The sequence below is a fragment of the Sapajus apella genome, unplaced genomic scaffold (assembly GCF_009761245.1).
Source record: "Sapajus apella isolate SASKATOON/1434 unplaced genomic scaffold, GSC_monkey_1.0 scaffold6, whole genome shotgun sequence".
Lineage (NCBI taxonomy): Eukaryota > Metazoa > Chordata > Mammalia > Primates > Cebidae > Sapajus > Sapajus apella.
This window is the reverse complement of record NW_022436946.1, coordinates 52,624,991-52,646,579: the sequence shown is the minus strand read 5'-3', so window position 1 is coordinate 52,646,579 and position 21,589 is coordinate 52,624,991. Positions and strand designations below refer to the sequence as shown.

General features: G+C 35.2%; 1 protein-coding gene across 1 annotated transcript in view; it reads left to right on the top strand.

Moving 5' to 3' along the window:
- UFL1 (UFM1 specific ligase 1) overlaps nt 1-18,423 on the top strand; it is a 68,133-nt gene extending 49,710 nt beyond the window's left edge. Inside the window, exons 11-19 of the mRNA XM_032275218.1 lie at nt 4,166-4,286; nt 6,795-6,917; nt 11,464-11,581; nt 12,698-12,858; nt 12,939-13,069; nt 14,683-14,763; nt 15,062-15,147; nt 15,707-15,887; nt 16,493-18,423. Coding sequence (XP_032131109.1) covers nt 4,166-4,286; nt 6,795-6,917; nt 11,464-11,581; nt 12,698-12,858; nt 12,939-13,069; nt 14,683-14,763; nt 15,062-15,147; nt 15,707-15,887; nt 16,493-16,711 — 1,221 coding nt within the window. The 3' untranslated portion in view covers nt 16,712-18,423. The remainder of the gene's footprint in view (nt 1-4,165; nt 4,287-6,794; nt 6,918-11,463; nt 11,582-12,697; nt 12,859-12,938; nt 13,070-14,682; nt 14,764-15,061; nt 15,148-15,706; nt 15,888-16,492) is intronic.
- The last annotated feature ends 3,166 nt before the right edge of the window (nt 18,424-21,589 follow it).

The following is a 21,589-nucleotide window of genomic DNA, read 5'->3' as shown; positions in this document are numbered from 1 at the left end:
AGCTCTGAATTTTAATTAGATCCCATTTGTCTATCTTGGCTTTTGTTGCCATTGGTCTTGGTGTTTTAGTCATGAAGTCCTTGCCTATGGCTATGTCCAGGATGGTTTTGCCTACGTTTTCTTCTAGTGTTTAATGGTATTAGGTTTTATGTTTAAATCTTTAATCCATCTGGAGTTAATTTTAGTGTACAGTGACAGGAAGGAGTTCAGTTTCTACTTTCCGCATATAGCTACCCAGTTTTCCCAACACCATTTATTAAACATGGAATCATTTCCCCATTGCTTGTTTTTGTCAGGTTTGTCAGAGATCAGATGGTTGTAAATGTGTGGCATTGCTTCTGAGGCCTCTGTTCTGTTCCATTGGTCTCTGTCTCTGCTTTGGTACCAGTACCATGCTGTTTTGATTACTGTAGCCTTGTAGTATAGTTTGAAATCTAGTAGCATGATGCCTCCAGCTTTGTTCTTTTTGCTTAGAATTGACTTGGCTATGTGGGCTCTCTTTTGGTTCCATATGAAATTTAAAGTTGTTTTTCCAATTCTGTGAAGAAGGTCATTGGTAGTTTGATGGGGATAGCGTAGAATCTATAAATTACTTTGGACAGCATGGCCATTTTCATGACATTCATTCTTCCTAACCATAAGCATGGAATGTTTCTCTGTTTGTGTCCTCTCTCACTTCGTTGAGCAGTGGTTTGTAGTTCTCCTTGAAGAGGTCCTTTACATCCTTTGTTAGTTGTATTCCTAGGTATTTTATTCTCTTTGTAGCAATTGTGAATGGCAGTGCATTTTTGATTTGGCTCTGTTTAAGTCTGTTACTGGTGTATAGGAATGCTTGTGATTTTTGTACATTGATTTTATATCCTGAGACTTTGCTGAAGTTGCTTATCAGTTTGAGAAGATTTTGGGCTGAGATGATGGGGTCTTCTAAATATACAATTATGTGTCTGCAAATAGAGACTGTTTGACTTCCTCCTTTCCTAATTGAATACTCTTTCTGTCTTTTACTTGCCTGATTGTTCTGGCTAGAACTTCTAATACTGTATTAATAGGAGTGGTGAGAGAGGGCATCCTTGTCTAGTGCCAGATTTCAAAGGGAATTTTTCCACCTTTTCCCCATTCAGTATGATATTGGCTTTAGGTTTGTCATATATAGCTTTTACCATCTTATGGTACATTCCATCGATACCTAGTTTATTGAGTTTTTAGCATGAAGGGCTTTGAATTTTGTCGAAGGCCTTCTCTGCATCTATTGATACATCATGTGGTTTTTGTCTTTGGTTCTTTTTATGTGATGGATTACATTTACAGATTTGCGTAAGTTGAACCAGCCTTCTATCCCCGGGATGAAGCCTACTTGATCTTGATGAATAAGTTTTTTGATGTGCTGTTGCATTCGGTTTGCCAGCATTTTCTTCATTGCATTTTTGGTCTTTGCCATTTGGCATGCCTTTGCAGTGGCTGGTACTTGTTCCTTTCCATGCTTAGTGTTTCAGGAGCTCTTGTAGGGCAGGTCTGGTGGTGATGAAGTCTCAGTAATTGCTTGTCCTAAAAGGCTTTTATTTCCCCTTCACTTATGAAGCTTAGTTTGGCTGGATATGAGATTCTGGGTTGAAAGTTCTTTTCTCTAAGGATGTTGAATATTGGCCCACACTTTCTTTTGACTTGTAGGGTTTCTTCTGAGATACCTGCTGTGAGTCTGACTGGCTTCCCTCTGTGGGTGACCTGACTTTTCTCTCTGGCTGCCCATAGAATTTTTCCCTTCATTTCAACCCTGGTGAATCTGATGATTATGTGCCTTGTGGTTGCTCTTCTTGAGGAGTATCTTTGTGGATTTCTCTGTGTTTTTGAATTTAAAACTTGGACTGCCTTGCTAGGCTTGGGAAGTTCTCCTGGATAATATCCTGGAGCGTGTTTTCCAGCTTGGATTCATTCTCCCCGTTATATTCAGGTACACAGATCAGGCATAGATTAGGTCTTTTCACTCTTTGTTCTCTTGTCTTGCCTTCTCTTTTCATTTCATTGAGTTGATCTTCAATCTCTGATATCCTTCCTTCTGCTTGATCGATTCAGCTATTAAAACTTGTGTTTGCTTCACGTAGTTCTTATGCTGTGCTTTTCAACTCCATCCAGTCGTTTATGTTCTTCACTAAGCTGGTTATTCTAGTTAGTGTTTCGTCCAACCTTTATCAAGGTTTTTGGTTTCTTTGCATTGAGTTAGAACTTGTTCCTTTAGCTCAGAAAAGTTTGTTATTATCCACCTTCTGAAGCCTGTTTCTATCAATTTGTCGCACTCTTTCTGTCATGTTGTGTTCCCATGTTGTTGAGGAGTTGTGGTCCTTTGAAGGAGAAGAGGTGTTCTGGTCTTTGATGGTTTCATCTTTTTTGTGCTGGTTTTTTCCCATCTTCGTAGATTTACCTGGCTGTGGTGTCAGGGAGCTGCTTGATGAGGTCATTTGTCTGCCTGTGGAGGCGCTACTGGGTTTCTAGGGACTCCTTCAGGTTACTAGGGAAGCTTCATGTGTCTTTTTTGTGTACACTGGGAAGTTAGGCCTACCTCTTCTGCTGACCTGGAGGCACTGCTGGGTGGTCAAGAACACTGTCCCATTGCTACTTAGGCTTCGTGTGTTTCTTGTTATAACATGAAGCCTAGCCCCACCCCTTAAATGGTGGGTTGTGTCTTTCCTCCACAGGGCTGGATCATTCAGGGTTCATCTCAGACTGAGGCACTGGCTCTATAACCCACTAGAGTTAGTGCTTCAGCCCTCTGGGGTTTGTGGGGGAGGGTAGGGACCCACCCACCTGCTCCATCTGTCTTTCTGCTTTCAGCTCCCTCTCTCTCCAGGCAGGGGGAGGGGGTGATAGCTTGGTCCGCAGGGTCTCCCAGCCGGTTTATGGGCTTTTGCGTTTGCTTAGATCTGTGCGCCAATCTGGTACACAGTCCTGGATTATTATTCAACTCTGTGCTTGTAATTCCCGGCACTTGACTGGCAAAAATCCCCTGTTCTGTGTATTGCTGAGGCTTCGGGGGAAGCGCTGTATCTGGACTGGAGTACTAGATGGGGAGCCTCCTACTCACTGGTCAGATGCACTTTCTGGGTGAAGTGGCACCCCTCCCCACCTCGGTCTGCCCTGCCTGGGCTTTGCTCACCGTCCAACCAGACCTTTTGAAATGCACCTGGTACCTCGGTGGGAGCTAGGAGATCTCTTAATTTGTGCATCTCTCTCACTGGGTGCTGTGCACCAGAGTTGTGTCTATTCAGCCATCTTGACTCCCCAATACTTTCCTTATATTTAAGGAAAGGATTATGATGCCTACTATGGAAACAATAAATATAAATAAATAAGAGATATATGTAAAACATCTGTTCCATGTTAACTACCAGTTATTAAATGACTATTATTTTTATTTGGGATCTTTTACTCAAGTAAAAATTTTACATAGTCATCACTTTCCTTGGGCTTCTTCCTCTAACCACAAAAGTAAATTTGGAAAAAGGTGATTCTGTCATGTAAACTGTCAACATTCAAAGCATTTTTCTTTAGAAAAGCAAAAAGGAAATAGTATTATTTTTATCATAAATATATGCTTTTGTCATTAGAGATTATAGGACCTTATCCTATCAGAAAGAACCAGTATCCAAACTTGGAAATATTTCATCATTGTTAACATAAACTTTTTGAAAACAGAGATTATCAAAAATGAGTCCAGAGGGGGAAACAAAAGATTATATGAGTATGCAACTAACGTATGGTAATTTGGGTGGGATAGGAAATGGAGGGTTCATTATCTTTAATAATCTCAAGTATCCAGTTGGCATTGGAATTGGGAGTCTCAAAAAGAGAAGGAGCATGGTATTAAAGTAAGGTAAAACCAGCCAATAACAGTTGAGGAATATTGCATCTGATTGCAGCTGTGTAATCAGTTGTTCAGTAACAAGATAGGATTTCTCATTAGCTAATAATGGGTACAAAAATGCCAAGAGCAGCAAGGGAAGACACCTATTTTGGGCAAAGAGAAACAGCCTTAGAGTGACAGCTCTGAAACAAAGCTCTGTAATTCTTCTAAGCAACAAAACCAAACAAGAATAATTAGTATATGAACAACTTTTATGTTTTTGGAAATGCTATATATTTTTCCTACCAAAAAAAACATGTTTTATTGTAGGAAATGAAAAATAATCCTGTGCATTTAATCACTGAAGAAGATCTGAAACAAATCTCCATTTTAGAAAGCGTTAGTACAAGTAAAAAGGATAAAAAAGATGAGCGAAGAAGGAAAGCAGCAGGTAAGAAATTGTTAACAAGAAATATTTAAAGATAAGTTTTGTATTTGTTGCAGTGAACTTTGCATTTATTACATTTATTATGCCCTTTGAAAGGCCTCTTATTTTATTGATTTACCTTTAAACAACTAATATCAACCAAATAGTTTGCTAATGTGTTAAATTTTACATACTGAAATGGAAATATTGGTGATTATGTTTTCTGCTTTCTTTTGTGAAAACTTAATTTCATCATCATGCTCATGTCTTGTTTTCCCCCATCTTCTCTATAAGTTCCAGCCCTGTACGCTGTAGCTTTTTTTTTTTTTTTTAATTCTCAAACTTGCCAGGATCATGTTCACCTTAAAGCTTTTGCGCTAACTGTTCTTTTTACCTGGAATGCCCTCTCCCAGACTTTAAGTAACTGGTTTCTTCTTTTCATTCAGAGCTCCACTTTAAATGCCACTTCCTTAGAGAGGCCTCCTAACCCTTCAACATAGCAGCCACAGTCACTCTCTGCCACCTCATTTTGTCAGTTTATTTGCATCACTTTATCACTGTGCTGTGTTTATTTGGGAACCTTGTTGATCTCATTTATTGTTGTACTCTTGGTACATACCTAAACCACCACTTCATATATTTTAGGTGGTCTATAAACATACTTATTAAATGAAAGAATTTCTCAGTAAAATATTTTTAAATTTCTTTTTCTAATCTATAATCACTAGAAATTATTCTGGGTATCAATGGTATGCTTGTAATTTGCGTTGGAAAACTAACATGTATTTCCATAATTTTTATAGTAGGAACAGTGTTATTAGTGCTTTATCAGAGATAAAGAACTTCAATATACATTTTTCATTAATAAATACACTCAATTCTTTGAGATAGTTTATTTCCTCTTCCAAAATCTTTTTCTGTAAAACCTTTAAATGGCATTATGAAATTTATCTATTCTTCCAGGAAAATTAATGAATTACTTCAGTAAATCACAGTAATATTCATAGCTATGCATATTTTGTCATATTATTTGAAGATATAGTTATAAATTTGCCTTTCTCAATTGATGACTTATGTCAGTATAACTAGTCTATTTAATATTTTATTTCTTATTAAAAGTTAAGGGCCAGGCCGGGCGCAGTGGCTCAAGCCTGTAATCCCAGCACTTTGGGAGGCCGAGGCGGGTGGATCACAAGGTCAAGAGATTGAGACCATCCTGGTCAACAAGGTGAAACCCCGTCTCTACTAAAAATACAAAAAATTAGCTGGGCATGGTGGCACGTGCCTGTAATCCCAGCTACTCAGGAGGCTGAGGCAGGAGAATTGCCTGAACCCAGGAGACGGAGGTTGCGGTGAGCCGAGATCGCGCCATTGCACTCCAGCCTGGGTAACAAGAGCGAAACTCCATCTCAAAAAAAAAAAAAAAAAAAAGTTAAGGGCCATTTGGTGTTTTATTCTTAGTGATACTATTGTATTATAATTGTTTAATTACGTTATGTAGAATTACGTCAATCATGAATGTCCCCCCAATAGGAAACTTATTTCCAAATGTAAAAAGCATGTTTATTTTACACTTATGCTTTTAAAAATATAATTTTTTCATTATAAAAGCAAGGGAAGAATAAATTAATAGATGTTTAGGATATGGTGAAATATAAGGGAAATCTATTTAGAATTTAGAAAAAGATCTTCAGTAATCACTTTATTTTATTAAGAAGACTAATCTGTTACTTATTTTGAAGTAATATAATACAGTTGTAATATGTTTCAATGATAAGTATTTCATTTTGTAGAGTAGATATTTTACATGTAAATATCAAATAGCAGGGAAAAGCTGAAATAGTATTTTTTTATTTACTGTGTTTGCATTTGTTTTATTATTTGTTTTTTTAAGTCTATAGTCAATAGGTGATTGACAATGATATTTTCCTACTTAACCAATTAATATTCATGGTCAATATTTATGGAGCGTGTGTTTCAAGCATTCTGTAAAGAATATACACATTAATGAGACATGATCCTTGCTCTTAAGAAGTTTATAATCTGGTTGAGTGGTAGGTGAGTCAGGATATCTCCTCTAAAAACAGATAATAATCTTTCAACCAACAAGGCAAAATAAGTATAATTAAATTAGTGAAGTTTTGTAATAGAAGGTTATTGATGAGGCTGTGGTAACACAGATGATCAAAGGAGGACACACTTCTTTTGGGGAAGGTAGAAGACGAGGCGAAGGAATAGATTTTGATTAAGAAAATATTGAGAGCTCCAGAAAAGAGGTGACATTAGAGAAGGAGAAAGAGAATGCATTTAGAGCAGTCAGGCTATCTAAGTAGATTGCTCAAGAGATTTCATATTTTATTCTTTATTATGTATTGGTTTTACTAAACTCTTGATAAGGGAGCTTCAAATTTAAAGAGTCTAAAAGTTTATTTTGCCTTTATTTTTTCTGCTATAAAGTTAAATACAGCAATATAGTGTCATTATTTTCATGATTTAGGTAGGCAATGCTAACTTATGTCATTTTCCCACCAGAGGGCAGTGGAAGCATGAGAGGAGGTGGTGGGGGCAATGCCAGAGAGTACAAAATTAAAAAAATCAAGAAGAAAGGAAGAAAAGATGATGATAGTGATGATGAATCTCAGTCATCCCATACTGGTAGGTAGCTTTTCTTTACTTTTCCTTGGTGTATGTGTGATATTTTTAACATGTTTTCTTAAGATGTATATAATTAGATATATATGCTTATACAGGAAGTCCTTGTTTTACAGTTTCAGTGGCACAAATTTCAGTTACCACACTTTAGTCAAATGACATCAGTCTAATAACAAGACTGTTTATCTTAAATATTAGATACAAAGATGCTTTGGTATATTAACTGAGTATTGTATAGAGTACAGATTTTACTGCCAGCTCTTCAGTCCACAAATCAGTACATAAATAACAGATGCATATCATTATCTGTGACAGTCACACCACTTATTTTATAGTTTGTCAATGACTGGTCACTGCACATTGGTTATTCCTTATGCACAAATGACAAAGCATGTAGCTGTGTTGCCTCCTTGTCTCCTGGTAAATGCTGTGATATTTTATAGAAATTGATAATCAAAAAGGGAACTGGCCAGCAAATATAAAAGCACAGCAAAGAAATGAAAAGTGATAACACTGAAAATAAAATTGGAATCAAGCATAAATGGAGTTACAGAGGGAATGACTGACTGTGGGAATGTTGACACTGCCATTGTTCAAGAAAATGAGGAAAGTGGCTATGATAAAAAGGATGAAAATATCTTAGAGGATGTGAAGTGGGCAAAAATTTTATAATTCTTGGAGATATTCCAAGACATTGAAAGAGCAAGGGATAAAATGTTGGAAGCTGATTCAGAGTTAGAAAGTGGTATGACAATTTATTAAAAAATAATAATTTTAATGATAATAGATTGAGATTTATACTTTCCCTCTTTCACAGAATTTATTACATATGGGCTATAGCTTGAAGATGTACATATCAAATGATGTGGCTGCAGCTATTAACATTCTACTTGCTATTTGTAATAGCACAGTTGTTTAAGATTTGTCTTTAAAGTATTCTGAGATAGGTAGAAGTAACTACTGTTCTTCATGTATGTAAAACAATGTTAATTAAAGGAAAAGTATCTTTATAGGAACTACTAGCTGTATCTTTATTTCAAATAGGATTAAGACTATCCTTTGAATTTTCATTTTTCACTGGTAAATGAATTTTCCTGCTAGGCATGTGGGTGAAGCGGCATTACAAAAAAACATTTTTCTGATACCTGTAATCTTAAATAATTGGTAAATGAGGCATGTGGTGTTCCTTTTGTGAGTAGATTATTATTTAAAGGAGCTATAAAAGTAGTAAAACCATTCTTCCTTTAAAAATGTAATTTCAGTGCTTTTGTAAAAAAGATTGTGTTGTAATCTCTGAAATGGAGGATGAAATTGGGTTCTCCGATAAACTATAGGATCAACTTGGTATGAAAGATTACTAGAAGGAAATATAATTTAATGATTTATACAGTGCATAAAGGAAGCAAACAGGGAAGTCATAGATCATTTAGTATGAATGTCAGGAATGGACAGCAGATCCCAGAAAATAATAGTACTGTCTGTCTACTCTAAAGCTAGGATTTTAACTTTTTAGATTTTTATTTGTAGTGAAAATTGATTTTTGAGCCATTATATTTTTATTTCTAAGGTTTTGCTTGTTGAATCAATAACCTAATTAAGCTAGAAATAATCCCCTTTATACCTTTACAATTTCTAATGGAAATATTGTTAGCTTTCTTTTGTCTACAACCCATGCTTTCCTAAGTAAGTGGGTAGGCGTGACATTTGCACAGTTAACAATTATTTTCATTACAGTAGCTGCACACAATTTTTCCTTACTATAGACTTAATGTTTGTGAGAGCAAAAATAAATTATAAAATTCTGACTTTTTTTTGATCTATGCCTTTTCCAAAAGACAAAAGACAAACTTTAACTTAAATAATTATTGGAATTGTGATACACATGATTATAAAGACTTTCTGAAGATCTTATTTAAATTATAAGTATTATTTAATTTTCAATAAATTTATATTTTTATAAAGGAGGAAAAACTGCCCAGTATTTCTTGTTCAACAAAGATAAATTATCCTTTCCTTAAAAATTTGTTTTAAAATACTTGTTTTGATTTCCAGCTATTCGTATCATCCAGGTTTAACAAGGGGAAAAACTCTTTATTATTTTCTGATTGATTTGTAGAAAATAATCAGTCATTTTAAATGAAGTTAGCAAATGATCATATAAGAAATTGTACCACTTGATGATAAAAACCTTCAACAAACTAGGCATCAAAGGAACATACCTCAAAATAAAAAGAACTGCTTATGACAAACCCACAACCAGCATCATACTGAGTGGAGAAAAATTGATAGAACCATTAAGAAATAGAACAAGAGGAAGGATGTCTGTTCTCACCACTCCTATTCAACACAGTACTGGAAATCCTAGCCAGAACAGACAGGCAAGAGAAATAAATAAAAGCATTCATATTGGAAAAGAGGAAGCCAGATTATCTTTGTTCACTGATGACATGATCATATACTTACAAAGCCATAAAGACTCTTTCAAAGACTCCTAGTCTTGATAAATGACTTCAGTAAAATGTCAGGATACAAAATCAATGTATGAAAATTAGTAGCATTTCTATACAACAGTAACTATCAAACTGAGAACCAAATCAAGAATTCAGTCTTATTTTTAATAACTACAAAAAAAATACCTAAAAATACATTTTACCAAAGAAATGGAAGATCTCTACAAGGGGAACTGCAAAACACTGAAGAAAGAAATCTTAGATGACACAAACAAATAAAAGGCATCTCAGGTTCATAGATTAGAAGAATGAATATTGCTGAAATGACCATACTGCCCAAAGCAATCTACAGATGTAATGCAATCCTTATAAAAAATGACATCATTTTTCACAGAACTGAAAAAACACTCCTAAAGTTCATATGGAACCAAAAGAGAGCCTGAATAACCGAGGCATCCTGACTGAAAAAAAAATAATAATAATGGAGGCGTCATATTGTCTGACTTCAAATAATACTACAACGCTGTAGTAACCAAAACAGCATGGTACTTACAGAAAAATGGACACATAGATCATTGGAACAGAATAGACAACCCAGAAATAAAACCACATACCTACAAACAACTGATGTTGGACAGGGTAGACAAAATAAACAATGGGGAAGGGACACCCTATTCAATAATGGTTCTGGGAAGAACGAAACTTTATCCCATCTCTCACCATATATAAAATGGTGCAGAAGAACAAAACTGTATTCCACCTTTCACCATATACAAAAATCAACTCAAGATGGATTTGGAACATTAAGACATGAAACTATAAAAATTCTTGAAGAAATCCTAGGAAAAACTCTTCTGAACATTGGCCTAGGCAAAGTATTTATGATGAAAATCCCAAAAGGAAATACAGCAAAACCAAAAATTGACAAATGGGACTTAATTAAACTAAAAAGTTTCTGCACAGCAAAAGAATCACGAAGAGTAAATAAATAGCCTTCAGAATGGTAGAAAAACTTGCAAATGATGCCTGACAAAAGACTAATATTTAGAATCTACAAATAACAAGAAAAAATAACCCCATTGAAAACTGAGCAAAGGACATGAACAGATATTTCTCAAAAGAAGAAATACAAGTGGGCGACAAACATGAATAAATGCTCAACATCACTATCAGAGAAATGCAGACTAAAACTGCAGTATATCATCATGCACCAGTCGTAATGGCTATTACTGAAAAGTCAAAAAACAACAGATGTTATTGTTGATGTGGGGAAAAGGGAATACTTATACACAGTTGGTGAGAATGTAAATTAGTTTAACTCTATGGAAAACAGAAGGGAGATTTCTCAAAGAACTAAAAATAGAACTACTATTTGACCTAGGAATCCCACTGCTGGATTTCTACCCAAAGAAAATGAAATCATTCTATTGAAAAGACACCTATACTCGTATGTTCATCCAGGCACTATTCACAATAGCAAAGTCATAGAACCAGCCTAAGTGTTCTCCAGTGATTGACTGGATTAAGAAAATGTGGTATATACCATGTAATACAATGTAGCCATTAAAAAGAACGAAATCATGTCCTTTGCAGCAACATGGTTGGAACTTGAGGTCATTACTCTAAGTGAACTAACTCAGAAACAGAAAACAAAGTACCACATGTTCTCACTTATAAATGGGAAGTAAACAATGGGCACACATGGAAAATAGTAGAAGGAACTCCAAAAAGAGGGAAGTTGTTGGGTGTGGGGCAGGGGGGAGGGCAGGGCAAGGGTTAAAAAAAAATTGCCTAATAAGTACAATGTTCACTCTTTGGTTAATAGGTACAATAGAGGCCCAGTCCCCACCACTATGCCATATACTCATGTAACAAACATGCATACAAAACCCCTGGATATAAAATAAAATATTTTTTTAAATATTTTATTATATATCCTAATTTTAATATTGTTTTCATTAATTGTTGCTATTTGACACTAACAATTAATGAATGAATTACTATCTTAATATATTAATGGACCCTTATTTGCCATTTGGTTGCCATCTATCTATCTATCTGTCTATCTATCTATTTGCCATTGCTCATGTCTGCTATAGGAAAGAAGAAGCCAGAGATCAGTTTTATGTTCCAGGATGAGATTGAAGATTTTTTAAGGAAACACATACAAGATGCCCCTGAGGAGTTTATTTCGGAACTTGCTGAGTATTTAATAAAGCAAGTATAAAATGTATTTTTTCTATTTTATGATAGAAATTAAATGGGTTATTAAATAAAATTTTTTTCCAAGATCATAGAAAGCATATGTATTAAATGTTTTCTTTTCAAACTTGGAATTTAACCTAGCCTCCAAATGTCCAATTTTATTTGCCTACAGAGGCAGTTTAATTAAACAAATATTTGTTAAGTGTTTTGGGCAAGGCAGTATGGGAAAAAAGGCAAGATCCAGAAAGTGTCCTCACTCACTCATCTTACAGTCTTAAGTCTTGGTTGGGGAGAAAAACAATGGCATTAACCATTAGCTAGTCTCTCCTATGGCACAAAAAATAACATTCAAAAAGAAGAAAAGATAATTTTCTATTTTAATCTGACAGAAAGTAAACAGTGTTTACTTTTAGGGAGAATATAAAGTAAAAGTTCACTTCAAAAAGAATAAATTTAGGCACTCCTACCTTATGAATGAACCAGGCTAAGGGTATTTTTATATAAAAATGAAGAAAATTATGTGGTAACTAACTAACCTGGTCATCCATCAAGTTAGTTCCACTGTGTAAGCTTCCATAAATACAATCCAGAAGAGCAGTGCATTAGCTTTGATTTTGGAAATAAAACTTTAGTAGTAATTTTTTAATATAAATAATATTTGTGCATAAATATATTACAGAACTATATTTTTCACATGTAAAAATGAAATACTACTAATCATTTTCCACTGCTTTTTAAAATGTTAGGCATAAAAAGGTTTTTTTTAATGTATTTTAGTATTTTAGAAATTGAGAATTTTAAGATGTAATTGTTGAAGAACAGATTTATAGTCTACTATTCTCCAAATTAATTCTAAAAAGCTATTTTGAATTGTGGGGACTTTGTTACTCTTGGTGTCTTAAGTGCAATAACTTTGAATACTTTAAAATAGAGAAAATTAATCTATTTCTGTTTTAATTACTAGGGTTGGGGAACAAATTGTCAGTGAACTTGTCTCCAAATTAATTTTATTTGTTTAAAAAAATAGAGATCTCTATTCTTATGCCTTATTTCCATAGAAACAAAGTTTTTTATCTACGTAAATACTCAGTACATTTAATAAACTAAATATATTTGTCTTGTGCACAGACCTCTTAATAAAACTTACCTCGAGGTGGTACGTTCAGTATTCATGTCTTCCACAACTTCTGGGACATGCAGAAAACGCACAATCAAGGACTTGCAAGAAGAAGTTTCAAACCTGTACAATAACATTAGGTTATTTGAAAAAGGGATGAAGTTTTTTACAGGTATACTTAATCTTATTTTTTCATTGATTTTCATAATTTGGGGAAGAAATTAGTTTTAATAAAGCTTCTTTATTTTCCAGATGACACACAGGCTGCTCTTACCAAACACTTGCTGAAGTCAGTGTGTACTGATATCACTAACCTCATTTTCAACTTCTTAGCTTCGGATTTAATGATGGCAGTAGATGATCCTGCAGCCATTACAAGTGAAGTATGTTAATGATCTGCTTACCACTTTTGATGGGTTCTGTTTTGCATCTATACACATTTTATTTTGTCTTATTGAAGTAGTTAAAGAGGAAAATAAAATGTAATAAAAAATGTTTGAGGAAAAAAATCTAAAAGATTTTTCATTTAACTTTAGTACAATATATGTACATTTGCTAGCAGTATTGGTAGTATAACTAGTCTGTTAAAAGTAATGATGCATCATTATTTTAGAATAAACAGTTTTCTCCTAAATATTATGTCACATTCCCTCTTCCAGGTGACTGGCAAATCCCATAACATTCTGACTAGTTTCCATAACTTTGCAGTTATTTTCCTTTAACGATATCTCATTTCAATATTTAGACTAATTCCAATTTAAATGTTTAAAATTCTAATCTCAAACTAAATTCAAAAGCTCATCTCTTCCCTTCTTGTGATGTTATGTAAACCAATGGCTCCCCGTTGCCTAGAGGAAGAAAGGTGTGGTCTACCCAAAGATGACAACCCCTCCTCCTTCTTCTCCTCTTTCTTCTCTATCCTCCTCCCACCTCCTTTTCTTCCTCCTCTTTCATGTTCTTCCTTCTTCCTCCTCCTTCCTCACCTTTCTAGGTCCACTTCAAGTTGGACATTTAGGGAAAATGAGAGAGGAAAAACTGTCTTGATGTGACTAACTACATATCACTGCTTTGATCAAGGTCAAACCAAATCAGCCTGATGTTTGTGGTCTTTGGTGATGTAGTTAGTGATTGCCATATAGATGATATAAGTTGTTTCCTTGGAACGTTGTTTAGTTTCATGTGACTTCTCACAGTAAGGACCAACCCTCAAACAGAGAGGTATGGTTATTTCTTCCTCCTACCCCAGCAAGGTGCTGGCCCCATTCCCTTCTGCTTGAGCAGCAAATCCCCAATTATCTGGACAATTTCATGTCTCCTTCTGCAGGAAATACAGGAGATCTTGTTCCATTCCCTTTAAGGGCCACAGAAAGATAGGTGTGGGACTGGGGCAGGAAGGCTAGACAGAGACAACTAGCCCCTGTCTTCCCAGACATTATACCCCTTAAGGCCTGTTTTCAAGCCATTCCAGCAAGTTTCCTCCAAAATTTTATGCCAGAAGAAATAAATGATTCTCATCAAGAATATCATCAAACTTCAGTGGGCACTAACATGTAGAAGAGGTGCTGAAAAGATTCCTCACACCATAGAGCATAACAAGCATCCAGCCATGAACAAGAGCTCAGTCCATCTTATAGGCATCCCTGATCTTTATGAGTGGGGCCCTTCACAGCTAGCACTGGGGAGAAAAAAACACTCTCTTGCTACTTCAGTGGAAGAATTAGCCTCTTACCCAAAATATTCTGTTTCTCACAGGGTCAATGATTCTAGTCTTTCTCATATTGCTGGAGCAGGTGGAAGTAGCAGGACAACATCTAGCCTTTTTGGCTGATTGGCTGTTGACTAGCTCTCTAATGTTTTTGTCTCTAATTTGAGATCTAAAATTCAAGAATATGATAAAATCCACTCAGCAACTTGTTATAGCATTTTTTTCACTTTATCCTATATCCACTGCATGTCAAAAGCACAGTACTAAAAGAATTTTTATTTACCCTTACAGATAAGAAAAAAAATTCTAAGTAAATTATCAGAAGAAACCAAAGTAGCTCTTACAAAACTCCATAACTCTTTGAATGAAAAGGTAAGTAAAGTTTTATTCTATTTAGATGTCAGGAAGCAGTGTGTTACAAAGATCTTTGAGTAGATCCAATCTTAAACTAATATTTTGTACTCAGCTACCTCTTTGAAAGGTGAAGAGAAGACCAAGCTGCTGGCGTTTTACCATTTTCAGTTCTATATCACAATTTCTAATTTATTGAGGAAGTGACCCTTGTAAAAATTGTATTTAGGATGTAAAATTACAAAATAGTTATTAAATAGCTATACTTCTTTAGGCAGCCATATAGAAAAGTAAATTATGGTATTCATTGCCTTTTCAGAGCATAGAAGACTTTCTTTCTTGTCTGGATTCTGCAGCAGAAGCTTGTGATATTATGGTTAAAAGGGGAGACAAAAAAAGGGAAAGGTAACATTCAATAAATCTGCATTTGATAATGTTCTTAAATGTGGGACTTTTCAGATATGAAATCTGAATTTGACTGCCTGACTCTTACGTAGAGAATATATATCTAATGTATCTAATATTCCTAAATGACTGTAGGCCTTCAAGCACATTCGAAGCCTTAAAATAATTAGATATTTCTCTCTGACCCTCTGGATCAAGTAGCAGAGTTTCTTTATCCTATAGTTAATCAAGCCCAGGAACTTTTTCTTAGCCTGGGGGCTTTCCGTACAGGAAACCTCATCTAAATCAGTGCAAATCTGTTTGACCTCCAGCAACTCAAAACAAAAAACATACTTCGAATGTTCCTCCTTGAATTTTCTAGCATACTAATCTATCAATGCCATTTAGGTTTTATATGTATATATCTGATATTGAAAAGTTAACTTAAAATGTTTATGGAATTAGATAAATTTCTTAGAAAAGCTAAAAATTAACAGAAAGGGCTGAATTGAAATTGGTGAGAACTTATTAAATTATGATAATGCATTTGTGTGCTGTTTTATTATTATTATTTATTTAGACAGATACTGTTCCAACATCGACAAGCACTGGCAGAACAGCTAAAGGTCACAGAAGACCCTGCTCTTATTCTGCACCTCACATCAGTCCTGTTGTTTCAGTTTTCAACCCACAGCATGCTCCATGCACCTGGAAGATGTGTCCCACAGATCATTGCTTTTCTTAATAGTAAAATTCCAGAGGTATTACATTTTCAATACACTTGAAACTTTTCAAAGTTTTAGATTCTGAATATTTTGAGTGGATTGAGATGAATTATTGTCAGCACTCAGGCATAAAATATATTAACATCAGAGGCTACTTCCAATAATGTGAACAGTGGATTATGGGATTAATTTTTTAATATTAGGCATAGCTCAAGAATCTTTCAAGAATATTCTGAATTTGGAAACTAAGCTTTCAGAAAAGATACAAGAATGTCAGATCTCCCATTTCAGTTCCTTTAGGTTTAACTTATCCTTCAAGGACCCATTAAAAAGTCTTGTCCTATCCCTTTTAGCTAAAAAACTCCTCAGCTAAAAGGGAACTTCCCTGTCCCTTTGACTGTATCTTTGATGATAGAAACTGGCAAAGTCAACTTACGTTAAAGTGATTTGCATTCATGTTTTATCTCTTCTAAACTGAAAACTCCTTAAGAGCAGAAACTTTGCAGATTAGGCTTGCTACTTCCATGGCCAGTGTTTTGTAACAATGAGGACCTTCGATGTATATTAGTTGAAGAAATTCTACTTCATCTGTTCCACAAAAGGTTACATTGCGTTGGTTAACTTTTTCTTCCTTTTTGCAGGATCAGCATGCCCTTTTGGTAAAGTACCAGGGCTTGGTTGTAAAGCAGCTAGTCAGTCAAAATAAGAAGACTGGACAGGGAGATTATCCCTTGAATAATGAATTAGGCAAAGAACAAGAAGATGTTGCCAATACTACTCGTAAAGAGCTTCAAGAACTTTCTTCATCCATTAAAGACCTTGTTCTCAAATCTAGGAAATCGTCTGTGACAGAAGAGTAATGATCTTAATTTACATTTGTCATATAGTAAGCATTTTCCCCCAAGGTTGAAGGTGAGTGGTCACAAAAAAGTAGTCACCATACAACTCCCATCTCCCCCCAAATACCACCTCACACACACACAATTCAGTTAAAACAGTAGTGTTGTATTAAATGTAAATGTTAAAAAGATGTGAATTTTTGTTCTTCATGGAAGATTTTTTTCCACCTTATTTTCACACAAATGCTATATGAAGTGTTTCATATAAACATTTTCACATAATTTTTAAAATTACATACTTCAGGTTTGTTTTCTTCCCAAATGTTGAATGAAAAATTTTCTGATCCATTCATCCCTGGGAAAGGATTCATTTGTTGCGAGTGCCAGTACTATACTTATATACATTGAAGCAGAAATTTAAAATGTGGTCATGCATTTTTATAAAGAAACATTTCTGTGTCAAAAGTGAAATGAAATCATGTATTTTATTTCAAAATTAATAGAAAACACTTCAAAACTAAAATACAGAAATTTGCAAAAAAACATTTTATTACTAAGCCCTTGCTCTTATTTTTGGCAGAATAAACACTGATTTTAGTTGGGGCTACAAGGATGCCCTTACGTGCGCAGGAACACTAGAGGTGCCCATGCATTGTTGTGTTCTATTCTAAAACAAGCTACTAATGAGAGAGAGAACACATGCAATTTATTACCAGTAAGCATAAGTCATATTTAACATTGGAATAACTAAACATTTTATACAAAGATTATTCTTTGACCTAGTTTACTTTTGTACATTTTATTTTAATTCAGTAGCTGCTCTATCACATAATACTTTGTAAATACTAGTGTGAAAACCAGATAGGATGCCTTTCCAGTCGTAAGAGTATCTGTAAGTGCATTTAAATCATTAGAAGCTTTTTTCCAAAACTAGAAGCCCTTATTTTAAAAAACAGGTATTTTTGTTTTCTAAAGATTATTAGTTAGAAATAATTAAAAGAGTTCCTTAGAATAATCATTTCAACCAACTGAATTTCAAGCAACAACTTATTATTTATCAAAAAGGAATTATTTTGAATATAATTATAAATTAAATTTCAAATATTTAAAAAATACTATTTTATATAATTCCTTATGACATTTTAAACTTTATATTTTACACTATTTGAATACAAAAAGATCAGTCTACCTCTACTCATTCTAGACAAAAATATTAATCTTTAAAGTAATTAATCGAATTGCTGACTTAATTAAGTTGATAGGAATGCAACATTAAATTTAAAAATGTTTTTCCATGGGTAATTTTCTATTATATATTTTCATATGGGCAAAGGAAAAAATGATAAATCCTCTGTGATCATAAACCCCAATTTTGTTTATTCAGCTTCTAAAATATTGAACACCCAGACTTTTAATTCAGCCTTTGAGAATCTTACCATTTATGTTCAGCAAATATCAAAGTAATCCATGTTTGTGTCAAATGATCATATAAAATAAATAAAAGAGAAAGTCAAAAGTAAAAAGAAAACCATTGTTTTACTTGCATTAATTTTTTCCATTTATCAAAATGCTTCTTATGTTGCCACAGTAGAGTTTTTATTATTTTGTAAGTAAAATTACATAGTTGATTTTCTATGTAAAGATTAATTTCCTTAACAAAAATTATTAAATGTTTACTGTGATCTTAATGTGCAAGATTAAGAAAGTTATTTAAAATAAAGTTACCTGTTCTAAATTTTATGGGTACTTTGAAGCTTCTATTATTTTAATTAACACAAAGATTAATTGGTGCATATTTTTTGTATATATATTTTGAATTTTCATTTTGAACATTATTAAAGGATTTTTTTTTTACACAAAAATAGTTCTCAGAGTCTTTCATTCCTTGAGAGTTTGCCATTCTTGAACCATTTTAGCTTAGTAAATTATTTCTCAACTACATTTCTGCAAATGTGTAGCTGTATTCTTGCATATGCTAATTCCTGTTATTGCAGTTACGGTAGATATATCAGAAAATGTGTTCAGGTATTCATGTTCAATATGTTCTAGCTCTAGACTGACGTGCCTTTAAGGAGTCAAAGGAATCTCCTGGCCATCAGAAAGATCCAATGCAGAGTGGCATATAGTATCAAAATTACAGTGTATTTTGTGAAAAGACCTTAATGCTAAATCAGGACAATAAATCTAATATTTGCTTAACCTGAATGTAGAGCCATCTTGAACTTATTAGAGAATATGCTTTAGTCAGGGATGAGGTCAGGGTGCAAGGGTGATCTGAAGCCAGAATCATATTGAGAAGGATCAGTTCATTCAAAAATGCCACTAGACCCAGAGTGTATTAGTCCGTTTTCACACTGCCGATAAAGATATACCTGAGACCGGGCAATTTACAAAAGAAAGGTTTATTGGACTTACATTTCCATGTGGCTGGAGAGGTGAAAGGCAATGTCTACATGATGCCAGACAAGGGAAGAGGATCTTGTGCAAGAAAACTCCCCTTTTAAAACCATCAGATCTCATGAGACTCACTCACTATCATGAGAACAGAGCAGGAAAGACCCACCCCCATAATTCCATCATCTCCCACCAGGTTCCTCCCATGACACGTGAGAACTGTGGGAATCACAATTTAAGATGAGATTTTGGTGGGGACACAGTCAAACCATATCATTCCACCCCTGGTTCCACTCCAATCTCATGTCCTTACATTTCAACACCAATCATGCCTTGCCAACAGTCACCCAGAATCTTAACTCATTTTAGCATTAACCCAAAAGTCCACAAACCAATGTCTCATCTGAGGCAAGGCAAGTCCCTTCTGCCCATGAACCTGTAAAATCAAAAGCAAGCTAGTTACTTCCTAAAAAAAAAAAAAAATGGGGGTACAGGTGTTGGGTAAACACAGCCATTCCACATGGGAGAAATTGGCCAAAACAAAGGGGCTGCAATCCCCATACAAGTCCAAAGTTCAGCAGGCAGTCAAATCTGAATGCTCTCAAATGATCTCCTTTGACTCCATGTTTTGCATCTGAGTCAGACTCATGCAAGAGGTGAGTTCCGATGGTCTTGGGCTTTGCAGGGCACAGCCTCCCTCACAGCTGCCTTGACAGACTGGTGTTGAGTGTCTATGGCTCTTCCAGACACATGGTGCAAGCTGTCAGTGGATCTACTATTCTGGGGTCTGTAGGACAGAGGCCTTCATCTCAGACCTCCACTAGGCGGTGCCCTGGTAGGGATGCTGTGTCAAGGCTCCCACCCCACATTTCCCTTCTACACTGCCCTAGCAGAGACTCTACATGAGTACCCTGCCCCTGCAGCAAACTTCTGCAGGACATCAGGCGTTTCCATACATCTGATATATAGGCAGAGGTTTTCAAACCCCAATTCTTGACTTTTGTGCACTTGCAGGCCCTACGTCACATGGAAGCTGCCAAGGCTTAGGGCTTGTACCCTCTGAAGCCAGGGCTGTAGTGGTTGGGACGCAGGGCAGCAAGTCCCTAGGCTGCACACAGCTAGTAAACCCGGCCCGCAAAACCATTTTCTCCTAGGTCTGGGCCTGTGATGGGAGAGGCTGCCAATGAAGACCTCTGACATGCCATGGAGACATCTGCCTCATTGTCATTCAGTTCCGTGTTACCTATGCAAATTTTTGCAGCTGGCTTGAATTTCTCCTCAGAAAATGCGTTTCTCTTTTCTATTGCATTGTCAGGTTGCCAATTTTCCAAACCTTTATGCTGTTCTTCCCTTATGAAACAATGCATTTAATAACACCCAAGTCACCTCTTGAATGCCTTACTGCTTAAAAATTTCCTCCACCAGTTACACTGAATCAACTCTCTCAAGTTCAAAGTTCCACAAATCTCTAGGGCAGGGGAGAAACACCACCAGTCTCTTTGCTAAAACATAATAAGCATCACCTTTGATCCAGTTCCCAAAAAGTTCCTCATCTCCATCTGAGACCACCTCAGCCTGGACTTTATTGTCCATATCGCTATCACCATTTTGGGCAAAGTCATTCAACAAGTTTCTAGGAAGTTCCAAACTTTCCCACATTTTCCTGTCTCCTTTTGAGCCCTCCAAACTGTTCTAACCTCTGCCTGCTACCCAGCTGCAACATCAATTCCACATTTTTGAGTATCTTTTAAGCAGCGCCCCACTCTACTGGTACTAATTTACTGTGTAGCCCATTTTCATGCTGCTGATAAAGATATACCCAAGACTGGGCAATTTACAAAAGAAAAAGTTTTACTGAACTTACAGCTTCACATGGCTGGAAGAGTTGCTTTCTTTCACTAAGACCAATGAAGACTTTTCCCCAATATACAGGAGATGAGATAAAAGCACATAAAAAAATTCTGGGAGCACTATTCAAGTGGCTAATTAAATGATCTACAAATTCACACAAGTTGCTCTATCTTGAGGACCCTACTAAGCATACAACAGAATAAATAGAAGCCAAGAGAGACTTCTTCCAAACCATCTAAGAATAAAACTCTGACTTTCAGGCTTTCAGAAAAACATGTTGAATTCTACTTACATCACAAAAAAGGCATAACCACTGTAAACATGCATTCAACACTTAAAGTTCCCAGTGTTGTATTATTTGTTTTATCAAACTTGCCTCTAGTTGCATCCCTATTTCTCTTAAGTGATTAGTAGTAAGACAACCTGGGTGTTGGTCTTAAGGAGCAGGAAAGACAGGATTATGTTGATGGTGAGATGGAAGAAAGGGAGGACAAGGTGAATTTATGGACTTGGCCTAATTTACTGGATCTTGTATGACAGATAAATACTAGGAATGTAGATATAAATTTTAAAGACATACTTTACTTTCAAGGAGACAAAAAGAGTCAACAATTACAGTTAAATACAGTGTTTTGATAGAAGTGCACAGAGGGT